General features: G+C 36.5%; 2 protein-coding genes across 4 annotated transcripts; one reads left to right on the top strand and one right to left on the bottom strand.

Annotated features, from left to right (window-relative positions):
- Positions 1–1,286: 1,286 nt before the first annotated feature.
- Positions 1,287–12,710, top strand: LOC132177641 (auxin response factor 1). 2 transcript variants are annotated; one of them, XM_059590043.1, is made up of 15 exons: positions 1,287–1,522; positions 2,378–2,473; positions 3,720–3,835; positions 4,720–4,815; positions 4,940–4,996; positions 5,105–5,257; positions 5,369–5,453; positions 6,669–6,759; positions 6,858–7,022; positions 8,149–8,268; positions 8,346–8,421; positions 9,946–10,111; positions 10,193–10,686; positions 11,168–11,358; positions 12,053–12,710. In XM_059590043.1, exons 2-15 carry the CDS (start codon positions 2,428–2,430, stop codon positions 12,222–12,224), a joined length of 2,028 nt encoding a protein of 675 aa, XP_059446026.1. In that variant the 5' UTR covers positions 1,287–1,522; positions 2,378–2,427; the 3' UTR covers positions 12,225–12,710. The 2 variants fall into 2 exon arrangements, with proteins under 2 accessions (XP_059446026.1, XP_059446027.1); XM_059590044.1 differs by having other exon boundaries at positions 2,388–2,473.
- Positions 12,711–15,156: 2,446 nt separating this feature from the next.
- LOC132177828 (zinc finger CCCH domain-containing protein 5) lies at positions 15,157–23,426 on the bottom strand. Of its 2 annotated transcripts, none has more exons than XM_059590295.1 (9): positions 22,951–23,426; positions 22,684–22,836; positions 22,436–22,573; positions 22,107–22,265; positions 19,695–19,787; positions 18,858–18,974; positions 18,149–18,223; positions 17,740–17,927; positions 15,157–16,682 (listed from the first exon to the last, which is right to left on the bottom strand). In XM_059590295.1, the coding sequence occupies exons 1-9, from the start codon at positions 23,338–23,340 to the stop codon at positions 15,452–15,454; spliced, it is 2,544 nt and encodes an 847-aa protein (XP_059446278.1). In that variant the 5' UTR covers positions 23,341–23,426; the 3' UTR covers positions 15,157–15,451. The 2 variants fall into 2 exon arrangements, with proteins under 2 accessions (XP_059446278.1, XP_059446277.1); XM_059590294.1 differs by having other exon boundaries at positions 17,710–17,927; positions 22,951–23,425.
- Positions 23,427–24,931: the final 1,505 nt, after the last annotated feature.

The following is a 24,931-nucleotide window of genomic DNA, read 5'->3' on the forward strand; positions in this document are numbered from 1 at the left end:
TTATGAATAGAACGTAATGTCATTTGGATTTAAAAAAAAAAAAAAAAACTCAAAGTGATTTTAAACATTGTGAATGCTATTTTTATACGGACACAAATTTTCTCAAAACCAGTTTGAAAAAAATTTTATTCAACCTACTTTAGTAAGTAACAAGTGCTATTCAACATTTTTAAGTTTTTAAAAAATTAATGTCTTGGTTCCTAAGTTAATGGAATGACAATAAATGACTGTTAAAATATTTAAGAAAATATGTGAGTGATGACACTTAACACTTATTATAATATAGATCGAAGGAAATTTCCTCCAAACCAGTTTGAAAGAAATTTATGTCATTTATATATATTACACATTGGATAATATTGGAATATTTAGATAAATTTGTTTAAATTATCAAAAAAAAAATGGAATAGCTTTTTTTTTTTTTTTTTTTTTTTTTTATAACAAAAATGATATAATATTAAGACAAAATTAGATTTTTTTTTTGGTCACAATATTTATCAAGGATTAATCACTCCAATACACACAAGCAAATCAATTTTCTGATTTTGAGAATCAATTATAAAGATTCTTAAAAAATCTTAGTCATATATCTGATTATTATAAAGATTGAAAATTATGGAAGTTCCCTTTTCAAATTCTTTAAATCCTAATTATTAATTTTAAATTAAATCATTTACATTTTATCATATTAACATTTGAGAAGAGCTAGATTTTCAAAGACTTTGTCTAAACCGATACCTCACTATCCCATCACTCAATGCCTTTATTTACTAAAATAATAGATCACATAAGACGGTAAGACTAAACCAATCTCGAAAAAGTAGTTATCTTAATATTTATTCATTTTTAAAATACTATAAAATATAATAACTATTAATATAGTAAATCTGGGTTAAAATATGTTGATAGATTTAGAATAATTCTATATACCACACCAATCCGGATATAACCTTATTTTTCTTACCAATTTACCAACTCACTTGACATGTTTTAAACAATTTTTTTTTTTTTCGTCGCTTAAAAAAAGAAAAAGAAAATATAAACCCTTAAAACATGCTATATTAGGGGATATGACGTTTATAAGATAAATAACAGCATTTATCAGTTTATATGACCGAGTATATTTTTAGAAAATGTTGATCCGAAATGGGAAACAAAAAAGATTCTAGACCCATGCCCTTTCTGGCTTTCTCCACGTCTAAAAAGCCAGTCCAAGTCAGAGACACGGAGAGAGACGTAGACAAAGAAATTGAACAATATTGTTCACATAGTAAAACAAACAAACAAGAAAAGTAAAAACCAAGAGAGAGAGAGAGAGTGTGTGTGTGAGAAAGAGAACTGAAAAAGAGGCAAAGAAGAGGGTCCTGTCGGGTTCAACCAAACACGACCTTATCGATCCCTTACTCGTTCATTCATTTCGTTTCTCTGTCTGAATCCCAAACCCTAACCGATTCGCCTCCGATTCTGCTAATTGTACCAACCGGATAAGGCGAAGAGCAAGGAGGAGAAAAAACTCTCTGAGGTAATACTCACTTTCTCTCTCTCTCTACGTTTCGGTTCTTTGGTTTTGTTGTTTAGTAATCTAGCTCTACGGTTCGGTGTGTGTATCGTCTGTCTGTACAGCTAGTGGTTAGGTATGGGAATCTGTGAGATCGGGGTTTGTGGTGATGTTTGGTTGATGAGAAAGGTTGTGGAAGGCGAGAGTAAATGGAAATTATTGCTGAAATTGGAGTTGTCTGTGTTGTTTTATGGTTCTCAAGAAACGACTACGAAATTCGAGAGTGAGAGTAAACGTGAGCCTGGTGGTAGCTGTTGATTTTTACTCGGATCGGAAATTGTTGCGGAATTTGGTGACACACTTCGTTGCTGATTTTCCTTCCATTTCCTGGTTTTTCCACCAACCAACCAGGGCATTAAATTAATCATTGATTGATTTCTTTATTCTTCTGCATGTGATGAAAATTTATATGAAATGCGATGGGTGCAGAAAGTATGGATCTTTTTACTATAACGGAAGTTTTGATGATTTTGCTTCGCGGAAATTTTGCTGATTATACTCTTGGCAAAGGTTTTGAACGTATTGGGCTCGTGAAAGTTTTGAGTGCATTTTTGGTTTTAGGGAGAAATGACGTTAAAGGGTGAAGATCCACCTTTTTGGGCATTCATTTGAGTGCCTTCTTTTAAGGCACAAAGCAGAGCTAGACTGTCACAGGGTTGAGTGATTGGGATATTAACAAGTTGAGTCTAGAGCAATCAATTGTGGCTGACAATAATAAATATGTGATAGTTAATGGGTTTGGCTTAGTTGGTTAGACAATTATTTGATTTTAGATAATTGCCATACTGACCTGTTTTATGCAACAATCTTTGAACTCAGGGTTTCATAGATATATCCCAGTCTTTGCTGAAGATCTGTGTGGTTATCTAATGGCATTCGCAGCGTCAAATCACTCCTCTTGCAGACCTCGTGCAGGTTTGAGTTAGTTCTTCTAGTTAGTGCTAATTGTATATGATTTGCTGCAGAATTATGATTACATGGATCTGCTGATTAACCTGAAAGGGTATTTGTAGATTTATTTTATGCTACTAACTGATTTACATTTACAAAATGATGTTTTCGTGTCAAATAAAATGATATTAAAATAACATTCATTCTCTCTCTCTCTCTCTCAATATTTTGAATGGAACTGATTTTAATAGCTTTTTTTCTTTTTTTTTTCTTTTGGGGGGTTGGGGGAAGGGGTGGTGGGTTGAAGGTTATATATTTGAGTGAGCAAAAGAGGATTATTATGTTTTCTGGTTAATCTTTATTCACACTTCTTAATTGTTGCTTTTAGTGTCCTTTTTTTTTTTTTTTTTTTTTTTTTCCTTGTGAGTTACGAGTAATTGGATAGAAATATGTTCTACAAAACCGCGAATTTTAGTTCAGACATTTTTTGGGGGACAAAGCACCTATTTGAAGAAAAGGACAAGGCTCATTTGAGTTGAGAGGATGTTTAGGGCATAGCGTACAAGTTATACTTCATATTGATCTTTTATTCAGTAATTCAACCTTGAACTATGATTAAGAAATAGATTTTAGCAACAAATGTGTTTACTAACTAATGAAAAGTCATTAAATCATCTTTGCATTTGGTACAGATGGGCAGTGAATGAGCCAGGACATGCCAACTTTAGGATCTGTATTCTGTAAAGGAGAATATGGATTATGATAGATTTTTTTAGAACCTAATTGCATTTATGTATGAACAAAAACTTTATCTTTACGTCTAAAAGGATTAATAAATCTCATCAGTATGATAGTCTCAGTATTATCTAAATTATATTCACTTATTAAAAAATCATGTATAATATATGCATTGGTGGAGCTAATTGAGCTTCCTATTTCTCTTCCGTGGCCTGTGATTGGCTTATGGTGTTCCCAAAATTGCTGGACCTGGTTTAAAATTTTATGCAGTTTGAAGTTAGGTTAATTGGATGACCTAAATATTTTATTATTATTCTATAACTTCACATGATTGGAATTATGTAAAACTTGTGCACATCGTGGTAACATGCACTGGTGCTTTGTATCTTTCAGTTTGTTGTCATAGACAGCTCTAAATTTTGCATGCTCCTGTCTCTAATTTGCAAGCTTTACTTTCATTTGGATCTTCAAAACACACATATTTGTTTCATTTTATCCTTGTTGACTGTAATTTATAATCTTGGGTTTATAGGGGTTCCAAATGATGCTTTATACAAGGAATTGTGGCATGCTTGTGCCGGTCCCCTTGTCACGCTCCCTCGTGAAGGGGAGCGAGTTTATTACTTTCCACAAGGTCACATGGAACAGGTATTTTGAAGTTCTGCAGTTGGATATATTGGTTAATAGAAAGCAACATATATTACTTATAAAGAGAGAAAAAGAAAAAAGAAAAAAGGAAGCGACATATATCTGGATTTTTGGATACTTGTTTTATTGGGCTAAAACTACCTTGGTCGCTAACAAAAGGTCCCTCTTTTAGGGTATTTAGAGGCTGGCTGGTTGTTTTCATCTTGTATATTTTGTTAAAGAATGTCAGTTGATCAAATACGACGTTTAAGCAAGTTATGAAGTATTGAGTGATGCAATTCTGAAAGGAAAAGAAAAAAAATGTTTGATGACATTCTATGAAATATGTTAGGATTATAATTTTTGAATAATTGATGACCAATTTACAGAATACCATTATAATTAATTTTTTTCCCTTAATAACTACCAGCAAGAATTAAAATGATGTGCAAACCAGTTCCTTTTCAACTTCAATGTTCAGTAGTCCATAACCAGGAAACACTATGACATTTGAGAAAGTAATTATTTTGCATATGATTTTTATGGAGTTGGGTTCACAGTGATCTGGTTTCATGTGCCCGAGTTTTCCCATTATGTTTGTAGTGTACAAATTTTATTGAAATAAAATTTCAGTATAATGTGCACCTAATTTGATTATGTTAGGAATATCTCCTTATTCTCAGTCTTCAGGCCTTTGTTATGCATATAATTTATTTGTTTATTTTCTTTTGTTGATCTTCCATTTCTTGATTTACAAAATTAATTTGAAGATATGTGGATTCGTGCTCTTTAAATTATCTCACAAACCAATTTCTGTTTACTGTGGATTATTGTTTGTATTTTTCAAATATTCTGTGTTTTTATGTGCTATTTATCTCTGTAACTTATGTCTTCCTTTTTTGCAGCTTGAAGCATCTATGCATCAGGGGTCAGAGCAGCAAATGCCTTCATTCAACTTGCCATCTAAAATTCTTTGTAAAGTTGTTAATATCCAGCTTCGGGTGAGTATGTCGTAATCATCATTATCCTCACTACATGGATCATACTTTTGTTTGTTTGTCACACATTTGGGAAATTGGAATACTTTCTATGGTCATTCATTGGTACTTTTAATGTGGAGTGTAGGCTGAACCTGAGACTGATGAAGTATATGCACAAATCACTTTGTTACCAGAAGCAGATGTGAGCTTTCCTTGGCTTCTCTTTTTATTAGATCATAGAATTTTCATCCCTCTCTTTAATTTTTTTCTGCTATTCCTGCCTTATATTTATTTACCTCCCCTGGATCAGCAAAGTGAGGTTACAAGCCCAGATCCTCCATTGCCAGATCCTCCAAGGTGCACAGTCCATTCATTTTGCAAGACACTTACTGCTTCTGACACAAGCACCCATGGTGGATTCTCTGTTCTTCGGAGGCATGCAGATGATTGTCTGCCACCACTGGTTAGCTTCGTAGTTCTAATTAGCATTTGCGTCTTTATGAGATACTGGAGTCCCGAACCACCTTTTTTTGGTTATGTCATCTGTGCCTAATTTTTAATATTATCTGTTCAGGATATGTCCCAGCAGCCCCCATGGCAGGAATTGGTTGCCTCTGATTTGCATGGAAATGAATGGCATTTTCGACACATTTTTCGAGGTTGACAGATTTGCCTATTGAATCTTTGTGACAATGAATAGCCTTGGTCATAGCTGCAGATTTTCCAATAACTGCTTAGGCTGGAATATTACATTCTCTTTATACTTTATGCTACAAGTGATGCAAGGGAAATATTGGTCCACCTAGTTTAATTTAGGTCCTATCAATTAATGGAGTTATTAGTATTTAATTTTCAGGAGTTAAGGGTGTTTCTGTAATTCAATAAATAGGTGTTCCCCTAGTTTATTTTGAGTAATTCAATAAATGGGCGTTGCCCTATATTATGTTAGGTAAGTCAATAAATGGGCGTTGTCCTAGGGATTAGTTGTGAGTCTATTTAAGCATGATTTGTATTCTAATGAAAGTAGACTTGATGGAATTAAAAAAATTGAGGAATCGATTCTTATCTTTCGTTCTCTTCCCCCTCTTCTTTCTTTCTCTTTCCCCTTCTCTTCCCCTAGCTTCTCTCTTTCTAGCTCCTTTCTCCTTTCTTTGCCCTGTTTTCACCGTGTATTTTTGTGATTATTGTTTGTCCTGCATCAACAAGGCTTATATGTATGGTTATTCATTAAGTTTTCTTATTAGTGTTACCACTTAGCACCACACAAAAAGTTTTAGTGGTATTGCTACATGCAATTTCCTGTAATATTGCTGGAAAGTGAACTTTATATATATATTTTCAAAAGTTATTAGTACTTATTTGTTTCTTTGGGTATGTTGGTAGCACACACAGTGTGTTTGCAAGTATATGGCTTGGTTGTGCAAAATAAAAGTATAAATGAAGGAACTGGAGGAGTAAATGGAATTGCCTTTATTTTCTCACTATTTCAGGTAGCTTATCATGATTTTCTGTGTCTTGCCACACAAATAGCAATATGCTTGGTGATCTTACATGACACTAATTTCTCGAGTTAGTCCATTATTGCTTGGTTTATGGCATTTCCTTGTATTAGCTTCATGGTACAGCTTTTTGTTCTTTCTTAAGTAATTTCTTTTACAAGGTTTGGTATTAAAAAGTTATTGTTTAAGAGTTCTGCTTTCATTGGTTTGGCACATATATGTTCTGGAACATTTATTTCACGTCCTTGTCATGTTGATAGTGATATAAGGATTCTGATATTCTTTGTTGCCTTGATTTTGTGTGGTCATTTTGAGTCTCCATTACCAAGAAGCTTCTGTCTTACTGGGATATTGATAAAAAAAATTTGACTGCAGGGCAACCAAGGCGCCACTTACTCACAACCGGATGGAGTGTCTTTGTTAGTTCCAAAAAATTAGTGGCTGGTGATGCATTTATATTCCTGAGGCAAGTTATATTCTTCATGAAAATAGTAATGTTTGCACTTTTGTTACTTTACTGCCATCAATAATTGTGTCATTTGTTTATGGACTCGTCGTTTCCAGAGGTGAAAATGGAGAGCTGCGTGTTGGAGTGAGGAGACTCATGAGACAGCTAAGCAACATGCCATCTTCTGTGATATCTAGTCACAGCATGCATCTTGGGGTTCTAGCTACTGCATCTCATGCTATTGCAACTAAAACACTCTTTTCTGTCTTCTACAAGCCAAGGTTTATGTCGCTCTCTTAATTTAAAATGATTTTTTTTGATAGGTAAAAAATTGAAATTTAAAATGACTTTTTAACATCCTGTTTGGTGATATCTTATGTTTCTTGTGTAATGAGAATATAGTTAAAAAAGGATATATGTAAAGTAATTGTATCAATATGTATGATCTATGATGGGTGCCATTCTATTGAGATTAGTAGGACCTCATCCATTTTCACACAAAATTTTGGTTTTTTGTCATGATTTAAGCAATTCAATAGGTTAAAAATCTAATGTATAAGTTAATTAAATGCCTCTTTTCATCAAAACATTGAATATAGTCTTTGCTCATGCATGTAGAACTCTTCATTTTTTAAATAAAAGCGAAGTTATAAATCAATATGTTCAACTAATACAAAATTTGGAAGATGTCTACCTTCATGGTTTCTAGATTTGTTTGAATAGTTCGGATTTTTGAAAGATCCCTTAATTGTATGTACACATGGGTGAGACTCTATCAATCTTTTTTTTTTTTTGGGATAAGTAAAACAGAAAAATAACCAGTTGAGACTCTTATCAATCTTGAATTTTAATGGACCCGTTTCCCATCATAGGATATCCATACAAGGACTTCTAGCACTATGGGCAGTCAGTCACTCTTTATTTTGAAGAAACTTAGCTTGTGGTTTTTAATTGGATTTTGTTTCTTCAGAATCTTGTGTTGCTTTTTAATGCTGACCTTTTCTTTTGGAGAGAGAAGACTTTCTTGTACTGATATAGTTTGAGGTAAAAGATAGATAAATTGGTACTTATTAAAAAGAAAAGATGTCTCTTTATAAATTGGTCTCTTTTTTATTTTTTTTATTTTATGAAATTAGTGCCGTGCAATGTTAAATCTTAGTGTGGGTCTCTTATAAAATGAATAAAACTTAACAAAACTGGAGAGGTAAAGGTTTTCATTAGTTGGTCTAGGCGTTAGAAAGTGATTACATACTTCTAAGTGTGCACTTTACTTGAAATTTAAGATGAAGTGCAATAAGCTGACATTCTTAAGGAAAATAAAATTTTATTTTATTGATGGATATGGTATTTGTGTTTTCTCTTTGTTGAGAACAAATAAGTTTACTGAATTAGTGTTTTTTTTGTCAGAACAAGTCGATCGGAGTTTATTGTAAGTCTCAACAAGTACCTTGAAGCTCGGAGCCACAAGCTCTCTGTTGGGAAGAGGTTTAGGATGAGATTTGAGGGTGAGGAAGTTCCTGAAAGAAGGTATATTGTTTCCCCTGCTTAATATAGTGTTCTCATAGGAAGTTTATGATGCATCACCTGTCTCTATCAAATTACAGGTTCAGTGGCACAATTGTTGGCGTTGAAGATAATAAATCATCTGGATGGGCTGACTCTGAGTGGCGATCGCTAAAGGTTATATATTGCTTTTGTCATACACATTATCATTTTGGTTTTGGTCCTAGAACATATTAATGACATCTGGAACTCCTAGGCATCCCCATGGAAGTAATTGATTCAACATCTGAAATCAGACTCCTTTTATCCATTTCTATCTTGAGATATTGTTGATTTTTTGAAATCATTCTTTTCCTTCTCTATTCAAATATATCTATTCTGAAGGATTGATTTCTACCTTCAAATCTTTTATTATTATTTTTTTTTTATGAATGATAATTTATTAAGAGGAGGAGAAAATCTCACATACACGAAAAGTATACAAGAGAAGCAACCACCCTATTAGGGTCGAAAATCTAAAAATTTAACAAGATCTAAAAGAATAAAGGGAGAAGAAATTAGGAACAAAAGATTGTACCTTCAAATCTTAAATGAAACATGATTGAATGGCTTTATTCCCCATTTTATCCCATTAGGTCCTTTAAAAGATTATGAGGCTACTTTTGAGTATGACTTGCTACTAGACTTTTGTATGTATTTTGTGTCAGACGTGTCTTCTTGTACTTCACGCCCACTTGCAGCTAATCTTCACTTCCTCAAAGCGGATGACTTCCAGTTTAAATTTGATTGTTTTGACCAGAAAGCCTTGCATGCGTGTAAGCAAGTTCAATTTTCTTTGTGATATGCTCTCAACTTGACTGCAAAGGCAAAATTCGTTAAAAATAACAAAGCGCAAAGGAATAAAGAAATTGGAAACCTAGGCTTTGTGGTCTAATTTTGTTCTGCAGCTGTTAAAATTCTTGGGCTAGTTAGGTTAGGTACTGGTGCTTCTTGTGGCTTACAGAAGGAGCATAATGAATATCTGAATCATCTAAAGCAATAAGTTGAACTGCATCATCAGGAGGACAATAAAAAATTTCAAGTTGTTCTCTTCCACTTCTAGCCAGTGCAGCTGCATACCTATTGGCTTCTCTGAAGAACTGCTGGATTTGGTTGTTGAACAGCCTCCCCATAATGTACCTGCAATTGTTTGTGACGGAGTTGAATAACAGAGTCTGGCCAAGAAGTGCAGCAACCTAGGAGTCCAGTGCAGTGCTGATTGTATGACCCTGAAACTGCGACCTTTTTCTTCTTCAAACAATCAATAGAAGATCCCAATCCCCTATGACCCATGCATTGGACTTATTTCTGGACTTCCTTTTGCATTGGGCTCTGCCTTGGTCTAGGGTTTAGTTTGGATTTATTTATTTATTTTCTAGAGAATCTTATCGTACTAGCTATTCTTGTGATGGGTCTTACCGTCTTAGGTGGACCCTGCAACTATTGGGTTATGATGCTATAAGTGCAACTTGCTAGCTGCATGTTACCATCTTATCATGGTAGAGTCTTGAGTGCTCAGATTCTACATCTACCTATAATTTTAATTTCTTGAGAAGAACTTTGTGATGCAGCTCTAATGAATTTGTTTGATTCTAACTGGGTGTACTTCTGATTTTCATATTTGAAGTGATTTATCTTACCTCAAATGTTGATATGTTTCAGGTTCAGTGGGATGAACCTTCATCAATTTTGCGTCCAGAAAGAGTTTCACCATGGGAATTGGAGCCACTTGTGGCAAACGCTCCTCCAAGCTCCCAACCCACCCAAAGGAACAAGCGGGCAAGGCCACCTGTTTTACCTTCACCAACACCAGATACATCTGTACTTGGTAGGAGATTTTTCCATATAGCTATCCTTCATGCCAGTTCTGATTGTTGATTTTGCATAAAAGTTCCTTGCTTTGCATCAGGTGTGTGGAAATCCCCAGTTGAAGCTCCTTCTGCTTTCTCATATTGTGAGTCACAACGTGGACGAGACTTTTATCCATCGTCTAATTTCAACTCTGCTGCAAAAGGAAACTCTTTCAGCTTCAGTGGTAACAACTCTGTGACTGCTGTTTCCAGCAACTCAATGTATTGGCCTAATAGAGTGGAAGCTGTAACAGAGTCTTTTTCACCGGTTGTTAACAAAGAATCAGCTGAAAAGAGACAGGGAACTGGGAATGGCTGCAGGCTCTTTGGTATTCAGCTACTGGACAATTCTAATATGGAAGAAACTTCGCCAGTTGTTACTATGTCCAGAACACCGGGGGATGAACTGCCAGTTCAATATTTAGACACCGAATCGGACCAGCATTCTGAGCCAAATCGATCTGATGTTCCTTCAGTAAGTTGTGATGCTGAGAAATCATGCTTGAGATCGCCTCAGGAGTCACAAAGCAGGCAGATTCGGAGCTGCACAAAGGTAGTTTGGCTCCTTTTTTACCCTCCAGTTAAATAATTTTTGTAATTAACGAGATTTGGTGCAGTTTTCCCTCTTTCAGTTTTGACTCTAGGATCTGCTGCCTGAATCAACTCTCAATGCAGGCTGATAGATACGAGATGTCTAGATGGTCAATGCTATGAAAGGAATATTTAAAAAGAACTTTAGAGTTGTTTTTGCAGTTTTGGTACTTTCTCTAGGCATTTTAGAGCTTTTACACAAACTTCTGTTTGGGGTTTCATGTCTTGTATCAGGAAAGTGTAATTGTTCAAGTTTAAACAACTGTCTCTCTCTCTTGCATTCTGTAAAAAACTGTTATTATTTTTTTAGAAAAGAACAGATTTTTACATTCTGGAATCAGAAATTCCGATCATGGCATAAATATGATTACTTGCTTTGTGTTGTTCACCCGGGCCTGCTGGGTGTTAGTTGGGATTGTCTGATATTACTTGTCTTTTTCCAGGTGCACATGCAAGGGATTGCTGTTGGGAGGGCTGTTGATTTGACACGGTTTGACCAATATGAGGATCTGCTCAGGAAACTGGAGGAGATGTTTGACATTGAAGGTGAGCTTTGTGGATCTACAAAGAAATGGCAAGTTGTCTACACTGATGATGAAGATGACATGATGATGGTTGGGGATGACCCATGGCTGTAAGTTCATTTGCCTCTTTTTGTATTTTTTCCACACGTCTTGGCTCTCTCTCTCTCTCTGGTGCCAAGTTCCTGCACATGTATACCTATATGTATTATTTTTCTTTCAATTTGAAGAATGGGTTTTAACTTCCCTTAAACATGTATCTCATTCTCAATGGTGTAGCACCCAGCTATAATAGGATTTCACATGATTGTGATCAATGTATCAGACCATCAAGTACGAAAATTTCTCGTAACTTGTCAATCATTTGATCTGAACCCCATAGTAATTATTTAAAATTAGATATTCTAGGCTTGTCCAATCACACCTAGATTGTCTCTAGATCTCTATGTCGGAGTCCCATTATTGTTTTCATTATCTTTGAGTTGCAGGGGATCGTATTTATTAGGAGTATAGTACTTCAAGGGGTTCTCCAGTGAATATAAATAGTTCTAGATATATTATTTCTTCTATTGGTCAAAAAATTTTAGAATTGTACAGATAAAAAACCTCAAGTTATGTCTTGGGGGTTTCAACTTGATATGCTCTAGCTTTTTCTTCTGCTTTTTTTGCTTTGATATTTGCGTTGTTGAGGTAGACCGTGAGACAAAAAAATGCTGTTGGGATTATAGAGATTCTTTTGCGACTTCTAAATTTACTCTTGCTGCCATGACCTAGATTGCTTTTTTCCTTTATATTTATTTATTGCAGCGAGTTCTGCAGCATGGTGAGGAAAATTTTCATCTACACAACAGAGGAAGTCAAGAAGCTGTCGCCAAAAATAAAACTTCCAGTTCCTGCAGAGGCCAAACCCGGCATGCTGGATGCTGAAGTGGCTGTAAATACCGAGGACCAGTCATCAATTGTGGGACCTGGGTGCTGATGTTCCCATGCCTGGTTTGGCCTGAAACCATGAACGCCAAAAAGGAAACCAGAAAAGCAAGTTACAGGGGTAAAGAGATGCTTGACTACTTAAGATTGTGTATAGGTTTTACACGGGTGATGCTCTACAACAACATATTCCCAGTGGAAGGGCCAGTACAGTTTCTTGACATGCTGCATTAAGGACACATGGTGATATGGAAGGGCAGTTCTTTGGTGCACATGGGGGCGCATCTGGAGAGTGTGACAAGCTTTAGGGTTTTGTGTTTTGGTTTTTATTTTTTAGTGTAGTCTTTGCCAAATGAATCTCGTTAATGCTTTTGCTTGTTCAGACTTGGAATAGGCTGCAAAGTTTGTCAGCCACGAATGAAGGGATATGCTCTTCCTTTGAAATATATGTTTTTCCTTTTTTTCTTCTGCCCCAAGTTTCTTTTGTTATTTACAGAATACATCTATATTTTTGTATATAAAATACATATTCTCTCTCTCTCTCTCTCTCGTGTGTGTGGTCTATTAGAAGTGCATTGGTTACATAATGAGATAATCTTTTTTTTTTTTTTTTTTTTGGTTGTCAAATCCATTTCCTTTGATGTAAAAATTTGATTTCAAGTTCCTAATTGAAAGACGAGAAATTTTGCCGGTTGATTGAACTGACGCCCATAACATGTCTAATCTCAAGTTGCATAATCTTGTACTGTGTTTGCAAATGGGCTGCGGGAGTGGATTGTGGATTGTGAATATGGATCTTCAGCAATTTTCTGTTTGGATTGCTAGTAACCGGGCAGCACATGTTAGCTCTATGGGGCCTATCTGCACGAGCAGGAAGGGGGTACTGGGCTGTCTAAAGACTTAGAAAGGTGGGTTTTATAAGAACTCTTTTACATTTGTTAGTAATTTGGACAATAAAATTGTGGAAGGTATCTATATGAATTGTTGTTGGAGAGTTCTGCATGCTCATTTGAGTAGAGCATGCGATCAGAACCAATGAATATAATTAAGAAAAGAGAAATGTTTGTTTTCTATTTCTTGTCCATCTTCACATAAGAAATGAGCAAATTTATCATTAATTATGTAAAACTACGCGTAGGTCTCATGGCTTTAATAGTAGATTTGCAAAAAAATTGACAAGTAACACTTCTCTTAAAAAAAAACAGCCGTTCAGGAACGCTGCCCTCTTGGCACCCAATGGAGGTGCACCAAAAGAACGTAGAAAAAAAAGAGGATTAAGGGAGAATTAATCCCATCCCCATAAAAGAGGATTAAGGGAGAAAAAAAAGAAGAAAAAACACGACTAAATAAAGTGGATCAAAGAAAGGCAACTCGGAATGCACGTTTGTCATTTTGATGACTATCCCTGAATAGCACAACAGCATTGTAGGTGGCGTGGGGCCACTAAGGTCTAATGGGCTGGCAACGGTAACTTTCTCTTTTCAAAGACAAGCCGCACCGCACTTTCTCTTTTCAAAGATTCCTTACCAACGCTCCTTGAAGAAGACACACACACACACATATATTCTAATCATTTGGGTATCATATTCAGATCTAACCCAATTTCCAAACCTGGAGAGGGGGTTTTCGCAGTTTACCAGCTCCATGAAGATGATGAAAGCCGTGAAGAAGCTCAAGTTCTGGTCAAGAAAGAAGAGAAAAAAAAAGACACAAGATCCCTACTATCTTCCTCCCCCGCCATGTCATTGCTATCACTCATGCTATTCAACTCAGCCCTCGGCTCCGCCCTTACCGCCATGGCTCGACCTCGAGCAGACCCATGATCAGGTCATTCCAGCACCCGTGCTCCAGCCCGTCCCAGATTTATCGTATCCAAATCAAGCCCGAGTACCCATTCAAGAGATCGTCTCAGAAACGAGTCCAATAATGTATCCTACATTGCCTGCTACTGCAATTAGCACCCCATCTTATCAGCAATACATGGCTCCAAATCCTGTTTATGGTATTCCTGTTGTGGAGACAGCAAGAAGAGAGAGAAGGGCAGGGTTTTTTGGATGTGTAGTAAACTTTGGCATTCATCTATTCCGCTGCTTCTGCCCGTGTTTAAGCATTCGAGAAGTTCGCTAATGCAGCAGCCTTGAAGCCAAGTTTTAGTTAACCTAAAGCGTAGCTCTTCTATGGGGACCAACAGGGTGTAATAAGTGAGCACTGAAAACATTCACATGTACGTAGATGTCTTGCTTTATTTGTGTTTTTTCTTCTTTTTCATAGAAATTTTTATTTAATAATTGGAAAAAAAAAAAAAAAAAATCCTTGTTTGTTGTACATTTGTAATTATAACGCATGGTGCTAATTGTCTTTCAAATCGAGAATGGGACTTAATTGCATCTTTTCTGTAAAAGATCCTTATATGTTAAATGGTAATATTTTAAGCTATGTAGTTGGACTTAAAATCGCTTAATGGCTGGCTAATCATAGACCAAGTGCATCTGGCATAATTGATTTCTAACATAATATGTCGCATTAAATTTATTCAGTAGATTAGTTGTCAATTGTGGTAAACTAGATGGGTCGGTTGGTATCCCCTAAATTCCCCTGCCCGGATTGCAGAGAATCCCTTGTAAATTGTTAAGAGGCTCCCAATGGGTCCCCTAAATACCCTGCTCTGCCATGTAGACCCTAATTGCACGCCCAATTACAGGGGCATGCAATTGCAGGTCCCAATCCGAACTAGACATTAGCAATAAACAATGTTGTTAATTTGAACTAGACTGGACTTTTCAAACAAAAATGCTGTATGTCATCCCTGCTTGTAAGAACGAGGCTATCAAAGACAACAATGAACCAGCATTATGAGTTATGCTCTTGCAAATTTCTGTCCTTGGAAGGAGTTGTGTTTCTCAGACAGGAGATAGCGATGGATATCTGAACAGGATTTTTTCCTCTGATGTCTGAACTGTAGATGTAGATCAGGGACCTTGGAGTTCAATTGCTACTTAATAAGCACCACAATATAAACAACTCAAAGCCCCTGAATATGGGAGAATGCAAGAAACAGACTGCAAACTCACAAGAAAATTATATGCAACATAAAAGGTTAAGACTATCATCCTATGTGACTGTAATCCTAATTGTCCGTACATTTGTCAAGACTCACAAAATGAGGGTAATTTTTGTTTCCTATCATCATTTACCCTTCCATTGTATCAACTCGGTGTGCTAGACTCATAACTATACATTTGCGTTCTATGTTGCTGGTAATGCTCAGAGTGACGACACTTAATCAGGTTCTGAACGGTCCGGTTCCGGTTCGTCATTATATTTGTCAGAGTTGTATCTTGAATCTAGATCATGTGGTTCGTATCTCCCAAAATATTGACCTGAACTGCTGGACTCGTGACTCCCCTCTGATTTCAAATTCTCATTTCTGCTGAAATGATCCATTCTTCTTGACCGACTATACCTTGAGCCTCTTTCTAGATCAGATTTATCTATGCTGGATTCCCTACTGTGAAATTTATCTCTCAACTTTTTAGCTGGTTCCTCTTCATCATCTGAGAATTCCGACACTTCATTCCGGCGTGCATTATGTTTCCTTGTTTGACTACGGTGCTTTTCTCCATCACTGCCCGACCCATCATAACTAATATTGGTATCGTCAGCCCTGCTTTTACGAATGCCATGATCATCTGAGGATTCAGAAACTTTTCTGTCCTGTCCTGAGCTTTTCCTCCTTCTACTATGGTATCTGTCTCTGTTGCTGTCCCTACCTGACCACTCTCCTTCAGGATCATGACTTCTGCTCTTGCTGTTCCCATGATCATCTGAATCTCCCACTTTCCTCTGGTACCTTGAACTTTTCCTCCTTTTCTTATGGGGCCTGTCTCTGTCCCTGTCTCTATCTGACCGCTCTCCATCTGTATCATGAGTTCTGTTCTTGCTGTCCTCATGATCATCTGAATGTCCCACTTTCCTCTCACATTTTGAAATTTTGGTCATGTGAGCATGGCGTGTTTCTCGGTCTCCTTCTCTATCTGACCAATCTCCACCAACTTTTTCTTGGTCAAGAAATTTAGCTTTTCTGCTGTGTCTTGACCTTTTCCTAGCGTGGCCATTGTGAGTTTCTCTATCTTCACTCTCATCCGACCAGTCCCCCTCAGACTCAGCTTCATCTGTTCTGTGCTTGCCACCATTGTTCTGGTGTCTGGAGCTTTTCCTTGCACTACGATGGTGTGTATCTCTGTATCTGTCTCCGCCTCCATCCTTGTCCAACCATTCACCATCAGAATCTCTATCACGAGTTCTGCTCTTCCTGTGATAACTGTCTTTTAAGCCTGCATTCTCTTCAGACATGTTCTCATCAAGAACTTTTATTCGCTTTCTGTCATCAATTGCATGCGACCTCCACTGTGTGCTCTTTTGAACTTCATTCTCACTGTAATTTCTTGTACTATAACCACCACTATTCAAGTAGTCCATCTCTTTGGATCTAGATCTTCTTGAGCGACACCTGCCATGGATATTCAGGGAACTATTGAAAAAGGGAAATAACCCCAACTAAGAGCACAAAAACATGCAATCATAGAGAATAAAACAAACTCTTCCTTCTCATCAAGAGGTAGACTGATTTAAAATGCATACAATATAGAAGAGTTGGATGATATGGAGAAACAAGCATTAACAGAAAAAAGTTTGTACTATAAACTAGGCATCATTAACAAGCACTAACACCAAAAGCCAGAAGTCGATCTTTGCCTAAATGACTTGGACTTTATTTTAAATATAAAAAAACTATGACATGAAGGACTTTACAAAAATAGATCAAATTAAGAAATAGCTACTCCCAACACCAGGAAAAAAATGGCACATAAAATTCAATATTTACAGAAGAGTTTTACACAGCAACATTACCATCAGCTGATGTTTTCTACCCGCCAAGTCTATTTCCTGCTTGCATATGGATAAATAGTTGTGTTCATTGTCTAGTTTCTGAACATTATTTGGGACCTAGATTTACAAACTAACAAACCAAAAGGGCAGCCTTCTGTGAGCTATTTCTTCTAGAAATAATGACTAAATCTTTCAGGATCTACACTATATTCCCTCCAGTCCCTTTCTTCCTGATCTTATTTTTCTCTATTGGTAAGTAAAACTGAAACCTACAACTGGTGGTCTTGAAATCACAAGTTCAACTCCCAATTTGTTCTTATATGGGGGAGATGCCGTTTGAGCTAGAGCTCATTCGCCTCTCTCCTGATTTTAGGATTTTAAAATCAATAAAATGGTCTGGCAGCTTGTTAGGAACTCTATCCCGGATCACACTTAGCTTGGAATGAGAAAGTTGGGAAAAAAGGTTTCTAATAGTTGAAAGGTTTTGATGAAAATAGATAAAAATCCACTTACTCTGGTCTGTTTACGTTTGAAGAGTGGAATAAACAGAGTGCTAAAAAATTGAATTACAAAACATAATATAAGATACCAGATTTCACAAATACTAGGCACTGCAACAGCATCTACTGCTAAAACTATAAGCACACCTGTCATCAGTACTCATCTTGCTAGAGTACCTTCGCTGCCCTAGATTTTCTTGCTCCACCTGTTTCTCGTACCCAGCTTCATCAGAATAACCAAATAAAGCAGCCATCTTTTTCACCCAATATTTCGGGGGTGGTTTATCAAAATCAGCCCATTCATAGTCTCCACCAGGATTACGGAAACAGTGAATAAAATTGCAAGCAGTTCCATGAGAACAGGTCTGTAAAGATGCAACAAGAAAGGTCATCAACAAGAACGGAGGGCAGGACTCAAGATTAACATGAACAAGTGACTGAAGACCAATGTCCTTACATTATCCAAAACATCTCTGTTCAATTTTTATTTATTTAAAAAAAAAAAAGCATAATGGAAAGCAACAAAAGCCAATAGAGTATGAGACTGACTCAAATAAAAAGAAGAAAAGTGATGGGCTTGTTCTACCTTGAACCTCGACTTCATATACTCCCCACATATGGCAACCTTCCATCTGGTCACATTCACAAATTCACATCTTACCTGCCAAAAACAATACCAAGATCAATAACCATCCCCAAGAAACTACAGCTTAAAAATAAGTGAATAATCATAGTCGGGAAGTAAAAAGACCGACAGGAATAGAGGAATAGGAAGAAGGAATCATTTATATTCTCAAGAGCTGCAATCCATATATGTATGACCACAGACTTAAGAGGATATAACATCTTATAACAAAAACAAGTGAGCGAGTGAAACACTGCACATTATCCATGCAACAAGAATACTCCAAATATTAGATTTGAGCGATGTTTTAATTACATAAGATACTTGTCTGTTAAAGGAAAAATGATTTTTGTAGTCAAAGGAAAACACACACACACAAGAAAAGTGTAAGCAGATTGTGAAGTACGAAAACCATAATTATCAAGTCAACTAAATCATAAAAATGAGAAGTTATATAGCAGACACAGAGCACATTCCAATTGAAATGATAAACCATTTCAAATACCAAAGTTCGAGAAAAAAAAAGGTTAGATTATGAAATATGGTAGAAGGTATATCCTCTTGAGATAGAGCCAACTGCTCATGCAAGAAATTAAGTGCCTTGAGCTAAAATAAGCAGAATTCAGTGTCTTATATTGAAGAGAATTCACACTTGAAGCAAATACAATACCTGTTTGCCAGCAAAGTACCGACCATTAATAGAATGATAAACAAGAACAGCTGAATCCAGTGACTTATACTGTACGTAAACATTTCCCCGCAAGTGGAATGAGCCATTTCTACACACCTGACAATGATATGACATTTGTTACTCTAAGATTGATTACAGAGACAAAATTTAGAAAAAGCAAGCTCAAGGTTCTATATTATTGTTCCACAACAAAATGCTTTGGTTCTTTCTTTTTTAATATATTTATCGGAAAGTGAGGGGAACAAGAGGAAAATGCTTAAGACATGTTCAAAATGCCTAGGACGCAAAGGCATCTTAATAGGGTTTTTTTGTACTTTCCAGGAACCAGACAGATAACAAGTCTCTTGATAGAGCGAGAAAGCATATATAAGTTTTAGCACAAAAGCAGAAATTCTCATGGACATAATAAAATATTTACTTGATAGATAAAGCGAGAAGTTAAGGTAGGAACATATCAAGTGGTAATGTGAACACAACTTCCAACATCCAGAATTTGTATCAACTATGCTACATGGATAAAAAAGCTGCTGATAGTCTTGTCAGGATACTTTACTGCTTCAGAGCAGAATAGATATTTCTATATATCCAACTTTACTAAGACACAACAAAAATAAAAACTCAGTGCATTTTAGCACCGGGAAAAAAGTTTCATAGTTATTAATTATAAATAATTAACAACTTTGGACTAACAAATTGTTCAACGGACAGATATTTGTTATATTCCTCAATAGTCGATAAACACAACATCCCAAGATGTGATGAGAAGACGTTATAGACACATTTGGCTAAAAAAAACACATCACAGCAGTCAACAACCTTAAAGTTCACAATTTCTCCAAACTTCAAGAACTCAGTGTGCACATCCTCGTAAAATTCTTCATAACTACGTTCAACCTCTTCATCTGTGAACTGAAAATTAAAGGGGGGTGGGGGACAAATCAAACCAGAATAATTGGTCAGAAATATATGCATTAGCTATTTATAAGATAAAAAGAAACAGATACGGATCCTTGTACTAAAAATCCATAAAGATGAGTCCTACAGCCTCAACAAATCACGATTTTGGTTTTAACTTCTGCCACTATTCATGACTATTTGATAAAATACAAATGGGGCAGCCATGGAGCCACACCAAATTGAGCTGCTATAAAATTGGGCTGTGATCAGGAAGTTCAGTCACCTTTGGAGAAGAAAATAATGAATTCAAAGTTTGGGAGGAAAAATGCTAGTGTTCAGATATATAATTGACAAGTCAAATCAAAATTTCTGAAAATAAACCAAATTAATTAAAAGAGCTACATACAAATTCCCAGCTAAAAAAGAAGTTCTTATGTTCTTGAACAGGGACGTATTTAAAATCTGGGTTGCAATATACTTCACCCTTCAATTAGCAAACTAAGGACACAAGGAAACCAAAGAAGCAAAAACACAAGCAAGCACATCCACACATCCAGACACCATCTCTCTCTCTCTCTCCAACTGAGTGTGTATGTGAACATGTTAAAGAAATAGCAAACCAAAGGAGGTTGAATCTTCATGCAACAATGCAAGGGATTTAGACCAAGAGGAGGTTGCATATAGTTGATTATTCACATTGGCAACTAGCTTTACTAGTTGGAAGGTTAAGCTTCAACCTGTAGTTGGCTACTGCTAAGGCTTACTGCATGGCTATTGAGCTGACAGACAAGGACACTGGGCCGGTTAGGACATTAAGGCTAAAACAGGAACAAAGAGCAATAATTGCGACACTCAAAAGTACCACCTGATAAAATTACATGGTTTTATCTTCTTTCTTTTTATTTTTTTTATAAGTAAATGAAATTTATTAAAAAGCGCAAGAGGTGCAATTCAAGTACATAGGAAGTATACAAGAGAAACATTTTTTTTTTTTTTTGATAAGTAAGTACACAAGAGAAACATCTTGCTAAAAGAAGAAAAAAACTCATGACAAACATGAAAGTAGAAAATGCAAAGCATGAAAGGATTTGCAAATGTTGAGAATATATTAATCAACTCAAAAAGCTTTGGCTTGATAACCCTTTAGATTCCTAATGCCTAAAGCAATGCAAAAGCATGAAAGGATTTGCGAAGTTCATGAGACCATTAGATTTTATAACAAACTTGTGTCACATAAGTAAATATTAAGGTCTAATAGACTATTTACATTCTTCTCTTCATTCTTTTTGTCTTTAACATAAGTAAAGAAAGTGCCAAATGTATCCACATACAAGTATCATTGCCTGAATTCTCAAACCTTGCAAGGTAATGGTCATTATCAGCAGAGAGCTCCAATTCTCCCAGGATACAAAAACTATACTCGTTAAGGAACAAGAGTTTGCAGGACAACTCATGAAGTAATTTAACTATCTAAATTTTTCGAAGGTAACAAATCTCAAATATGAAACAATATTAGGACCGTCTTTATAGATATTTGTACGAGATTGAAATAACTGAAGCATCATTAGGAACAAATGTATCTTTCCATAACAACTATGACTACAAATTTTTTTGCAATTATAGGCATTATGATTACATTTATATAACAAGATCAAAGAAAAAAGAAAGAAATGAAATCAAAAGGTAAAGGAAGCTAAAAAGAAAGGAAAAAAAAGGCAATAATCCACGAGATGAACAATTCCAAGCAAAAAAGAAAAAAGAAAAGAAAAGGGAAATATTGTAAGATAACCACCCTTGAGACCAGCAAGTAGGATACATTATTGCTAATTTCTTTTACTCCAACCAACCAAGGGCAAAACCATGAACCTTCATCGCAGTGAATCTTGATATGAATTTCTGATTTGAAGTCAAAGAAGAGCAATGATAATTCTAAATGTGAAAAGGACTGAATCAAATCGTTTTTGAAATAATATATAAGCATAAAGAAAGATTGACCCAAATGTAAAAGGTCAAAGGGTAACATGATTTTGGAATACTAAACAAACAATATCTTTCTGCATCAGGATTTATAGGGGGAAAAAATAAGGAAATATTAGGCAAATTTCACATAAGATAGTGCAAGTGAGTTGCTGAAAATTATTTCGATGTGTCTGGCATGGTGTCAACAACTTGCTGTCATTCTGATAACGCACTAATTCAAAATGTATACACAAGATAAAAATCACCAAGTAAGATGTGCCAAGTATTGACAAACTTGTTCCAAGACAGCATAGAAGCTTTCCAGAGTTATTATCAGGATACAAGAATCACATGAAGGCAGCATTTACAGACCTCAAGCCCCTCATCTTGCTCCCAAGCAAGGCCAGGACCGTTGTACATGTTTCTGATAAGCAGCGTGCATGATTTCTCAGGGTAAAAATGAACTCTGCTGCAACGCAGACCAAACCGACAAGCTCCAGTTTTTAAATGGAAAGGACAATGAGCTTTATCCTGCCGAATATACAAGTATTCAATTTGAAATTTAGAGACTATGGTCCTTAATAACGAATATGAGCACAGGAAAAACACATCAAACACAAGAATTCAGAACTATCAGGACATATATGAAGTTATCACAATAGAAGCAAATAATGAATATATATGCATACACGTATGGTTACCTGTTCAGTTCCAAAATTTGGAACTTGTTGAGTGGCATTCTCGACAATCTGTTCCGCCGGTGCTACTGACACATTCTTATAATTAGCAAAAGCTTCAGACTGTGGAGGAAGAGGATTCGACGTAGGCCGATCGGCATTCTGCCAAGTAAACGATAACCTCTACGATTGAAAATCTTCGAATCCTAAACATAAAAAATACAACCACAAAAACAATTATCTACATTGAGTTTGTGATTGATGTGGCATACCTCTTTCCCACTTTGCTGGTTGGCGCCTCTCTTTGGAACCCTGACCTTTTTCTTCTTGACGGTTATTTCATTTCCTTGCCAGATAATCTCCGCAGGTCCTTCTTCTACATATTCCCAATCATCACCTTCACCGAGCTCAGTCTCGGTCTCAACCTGCCATTTTATGCAAAGCAATTTAGAAAAAGAAGCGGATGAAGCTTTCATAAGCTGATTTTTTTTTGTTTCCACACTTTCTCGGCAGCTAAACAGATAGAAAATTCCACGAACCTGTAGTCTCTTCGACTCTTCCTCTTCTTCTTCCAGAGCCTTCCTTCGCTCTTGCTCCTCTTCTTCTTCCTTCTCTTTCTTCTTCCTCTCCATGGCTTCGATCCACGCCCTCTCTCGCTCCTCGAACTCCCTCCTCGCCCTCTCCACCCTCTCCTTCTCCTCGTCATCAATCATCCTCAGCCTCCTCTGCTCCTCCGGATCCCTCAACCTCGCCTCCTCCTCCTCCCGCTCCTTCTCCGCCATCTCCTTCCTCATCTGCTTCCTCATCATCTTCTTCTTCGCCTTCCTCTTCTCCTTCCGGCTCATTCTCTCTGATGAACATTCCGTTCCGATTGTACGCTCTGCTTCTTCTTCTTCTTCTTCTTCTTTGTTGACGATTGGTTCTGCCATTAGATTCTTACTTCAACAGAAAGCGTTTTCCCAGAATTTTTCTCATAACAAACAGCGTCTCAAGTACTACGCTGCCGAAAGTTTTCAGCGTTTGGCTGTCCTTCTAAGCGCACCGTTTTGGTTCTTAGCCTAAATTTTATAGATTTGAATATATTATTATGTTATTTAAAATTTTAAAACTACTCGGCTATATACACACATTTAGGTGCTATAAAATAAAATATTGACTACTTTGACTCATTTGTGCTAATTTAATAAATTTGGGAATTTATTATAGCCCTGAAAATCGTTAAAATATTAATTTAAATGACTAAGCCTACTATTTTTTATTAATTCAAATTTTGGAATAAATAATAATTTTAAGGGAAAAATGCTTTAAACGACTTTAATGTATGACTTTTTATTAAATCACTTTGTAAGATTTAAATCATAAAATTTCAATTGTTATTAAATAGATCATACGGTTTATCTTTCATTAAATTTCTAATAGTGCTTTTGCATCATATTCAATAAGAAAGTGACACGTGTCCCCTATAATGATCAATTCCGTATCTCCCAAAAGCTGAAAACTGACAATTGAATGAAGATAAAGAGGAAGAAAAAGTGATGGAATTCAAGAAGAACGTGACCAAAGAGGTTAAATTGACATTCTGTATAAGCTACTCAACAATTATGTTACAGTAATAATCATTTTCCAAAATGTACCAATAGTTAGATCCTGCCACCAATAGGAAGGAACCAAAATGATGTTAGGCCCCCCATTGGACTTCTTCTTCTTTTTTGGTCTGGTCACATGGCTAGGCACCTCCTCAGTAAGTTCTACTAGCCCCTCGTAAGGGCCATCTTGTGGTAGAGATGCTACTGTGTCCACCTCTTTCTTGCTCTGAAATAGGTGTATTGGTTCTGAAAATGGTGATGCTGCAGTATCTACCTCTTTCTCGCTCTCTAGCACATGCATTGATTCTGATGATGGTGGTGCTGTTGTTTCCACCTCCTCATCCTCTAGCAGGTGCATTGGTTCTGATTGTGGTGGTGTTATTGTCTCTACCTCTTTCTCACCCTCTAACACATAGATTGATTCTGCTGGTAGTGCCGCCGCCTCCTGATTCAGGTAGGACGGTCCCTCCAAATCACCATTGTTTGGTGGAGCTGTTGCTAGTGCTAGAAATGAATGTGGCGATGCCGCTGCAACTGCAGCTGTGCTTTTGTGTGGTCTGCCGTGTCCTCTACCTTGACTTTTGCCTCTGTCCTGTCCTCTAAGTGATGAAGATTTACTTGTGGTTGGGATTGTTGCCGGGAGAGGCGCAATATCCTCATGGGTGCGCTCTAATGGCCCCACCATGTAATTTGTATGTGAAGGAGATAATGCTGCTGCAGCTGCGGCTAGGTTAGCTGGTGTAGGTGCTGGTCTTGTCTCAAGGTGCCAGGTCTCACCAATCATCTGTAAGATACGGATGCACATGGTTTGGATATCTCTCATTGCTTGCATTGCAGAGTCACTGGTAAAGGCACCAAGTATTGTAGTGCATTGATTATGGATTGCAGTCAAGCTCTGGACCTGCCATTCCAAATACGGATACCTCACCAATTT

The sequence above is a fragment of the Corylus avellana genome, chromosome ca4, assembly GCF_901000735.1.
Source record: "Corylus avellana chromosome ca4, CavTom2PMs-1.0".
Taxonomy (NCBI): domain Eukaryota; kingdom Viridiplantae; phylum Streptophyta; class Magnoliopsida; order Fagales; family Betulaceae; genus Corylus; species Corylus avellana.

What these genes read in the sequence shown, in the direction of transcription:
- LOC132177828 (XM_059590294.1), bottom strand. Translation starts at nt 23,340, where the DNA reads ATGGCAGAACCAATCGTCAACAAAGAAGAAGAAGAAGAAGAAGAAGCA. An exon ending in ACCAGCAAAGTGGGAAAGAG is followed by an intron (nt 22,574 to 22,683) that starts GTATGCCACATC and finishes TTTACTTGGCAG; the next exon opens with AATGCCGATCGGCCTACGTC. An exon ending in CAAATTTTGGAACTGAACAG is followed by an intron (nt 22,266 to 22,435) that starts GTAACCATACGT and finishes TATATTCGGCAG; the next exon opens with GATAAAGCTCATTGTCCTTT.
- LOC132177641 (XM_059590043.1), top strand. Translation starts at nt 2,428, where the DNA reads ATGGCATTCGCAGCGTCAAATCACTCCTCTTGCAGACCTCGTGCAG. An exon ending in CTTTGTTACCAGAAGCAGAT is followed by an intron (nt 4,997 to 5,104) that starts GTGAGCTTTCCT and finishes CCCCTGGATCAG; the next exon opens with CAAAGTGAGGTTACAAGCCC. An exon ending in ATGATTGTCTGCCACCACTG is followed by an intron (nt 5,258 to 5,368) that starts GTTAGCTTCGTA and finishes TTATCTGTTCAG; the next exon opens with GATATGTCCCAGCAGCCCCC.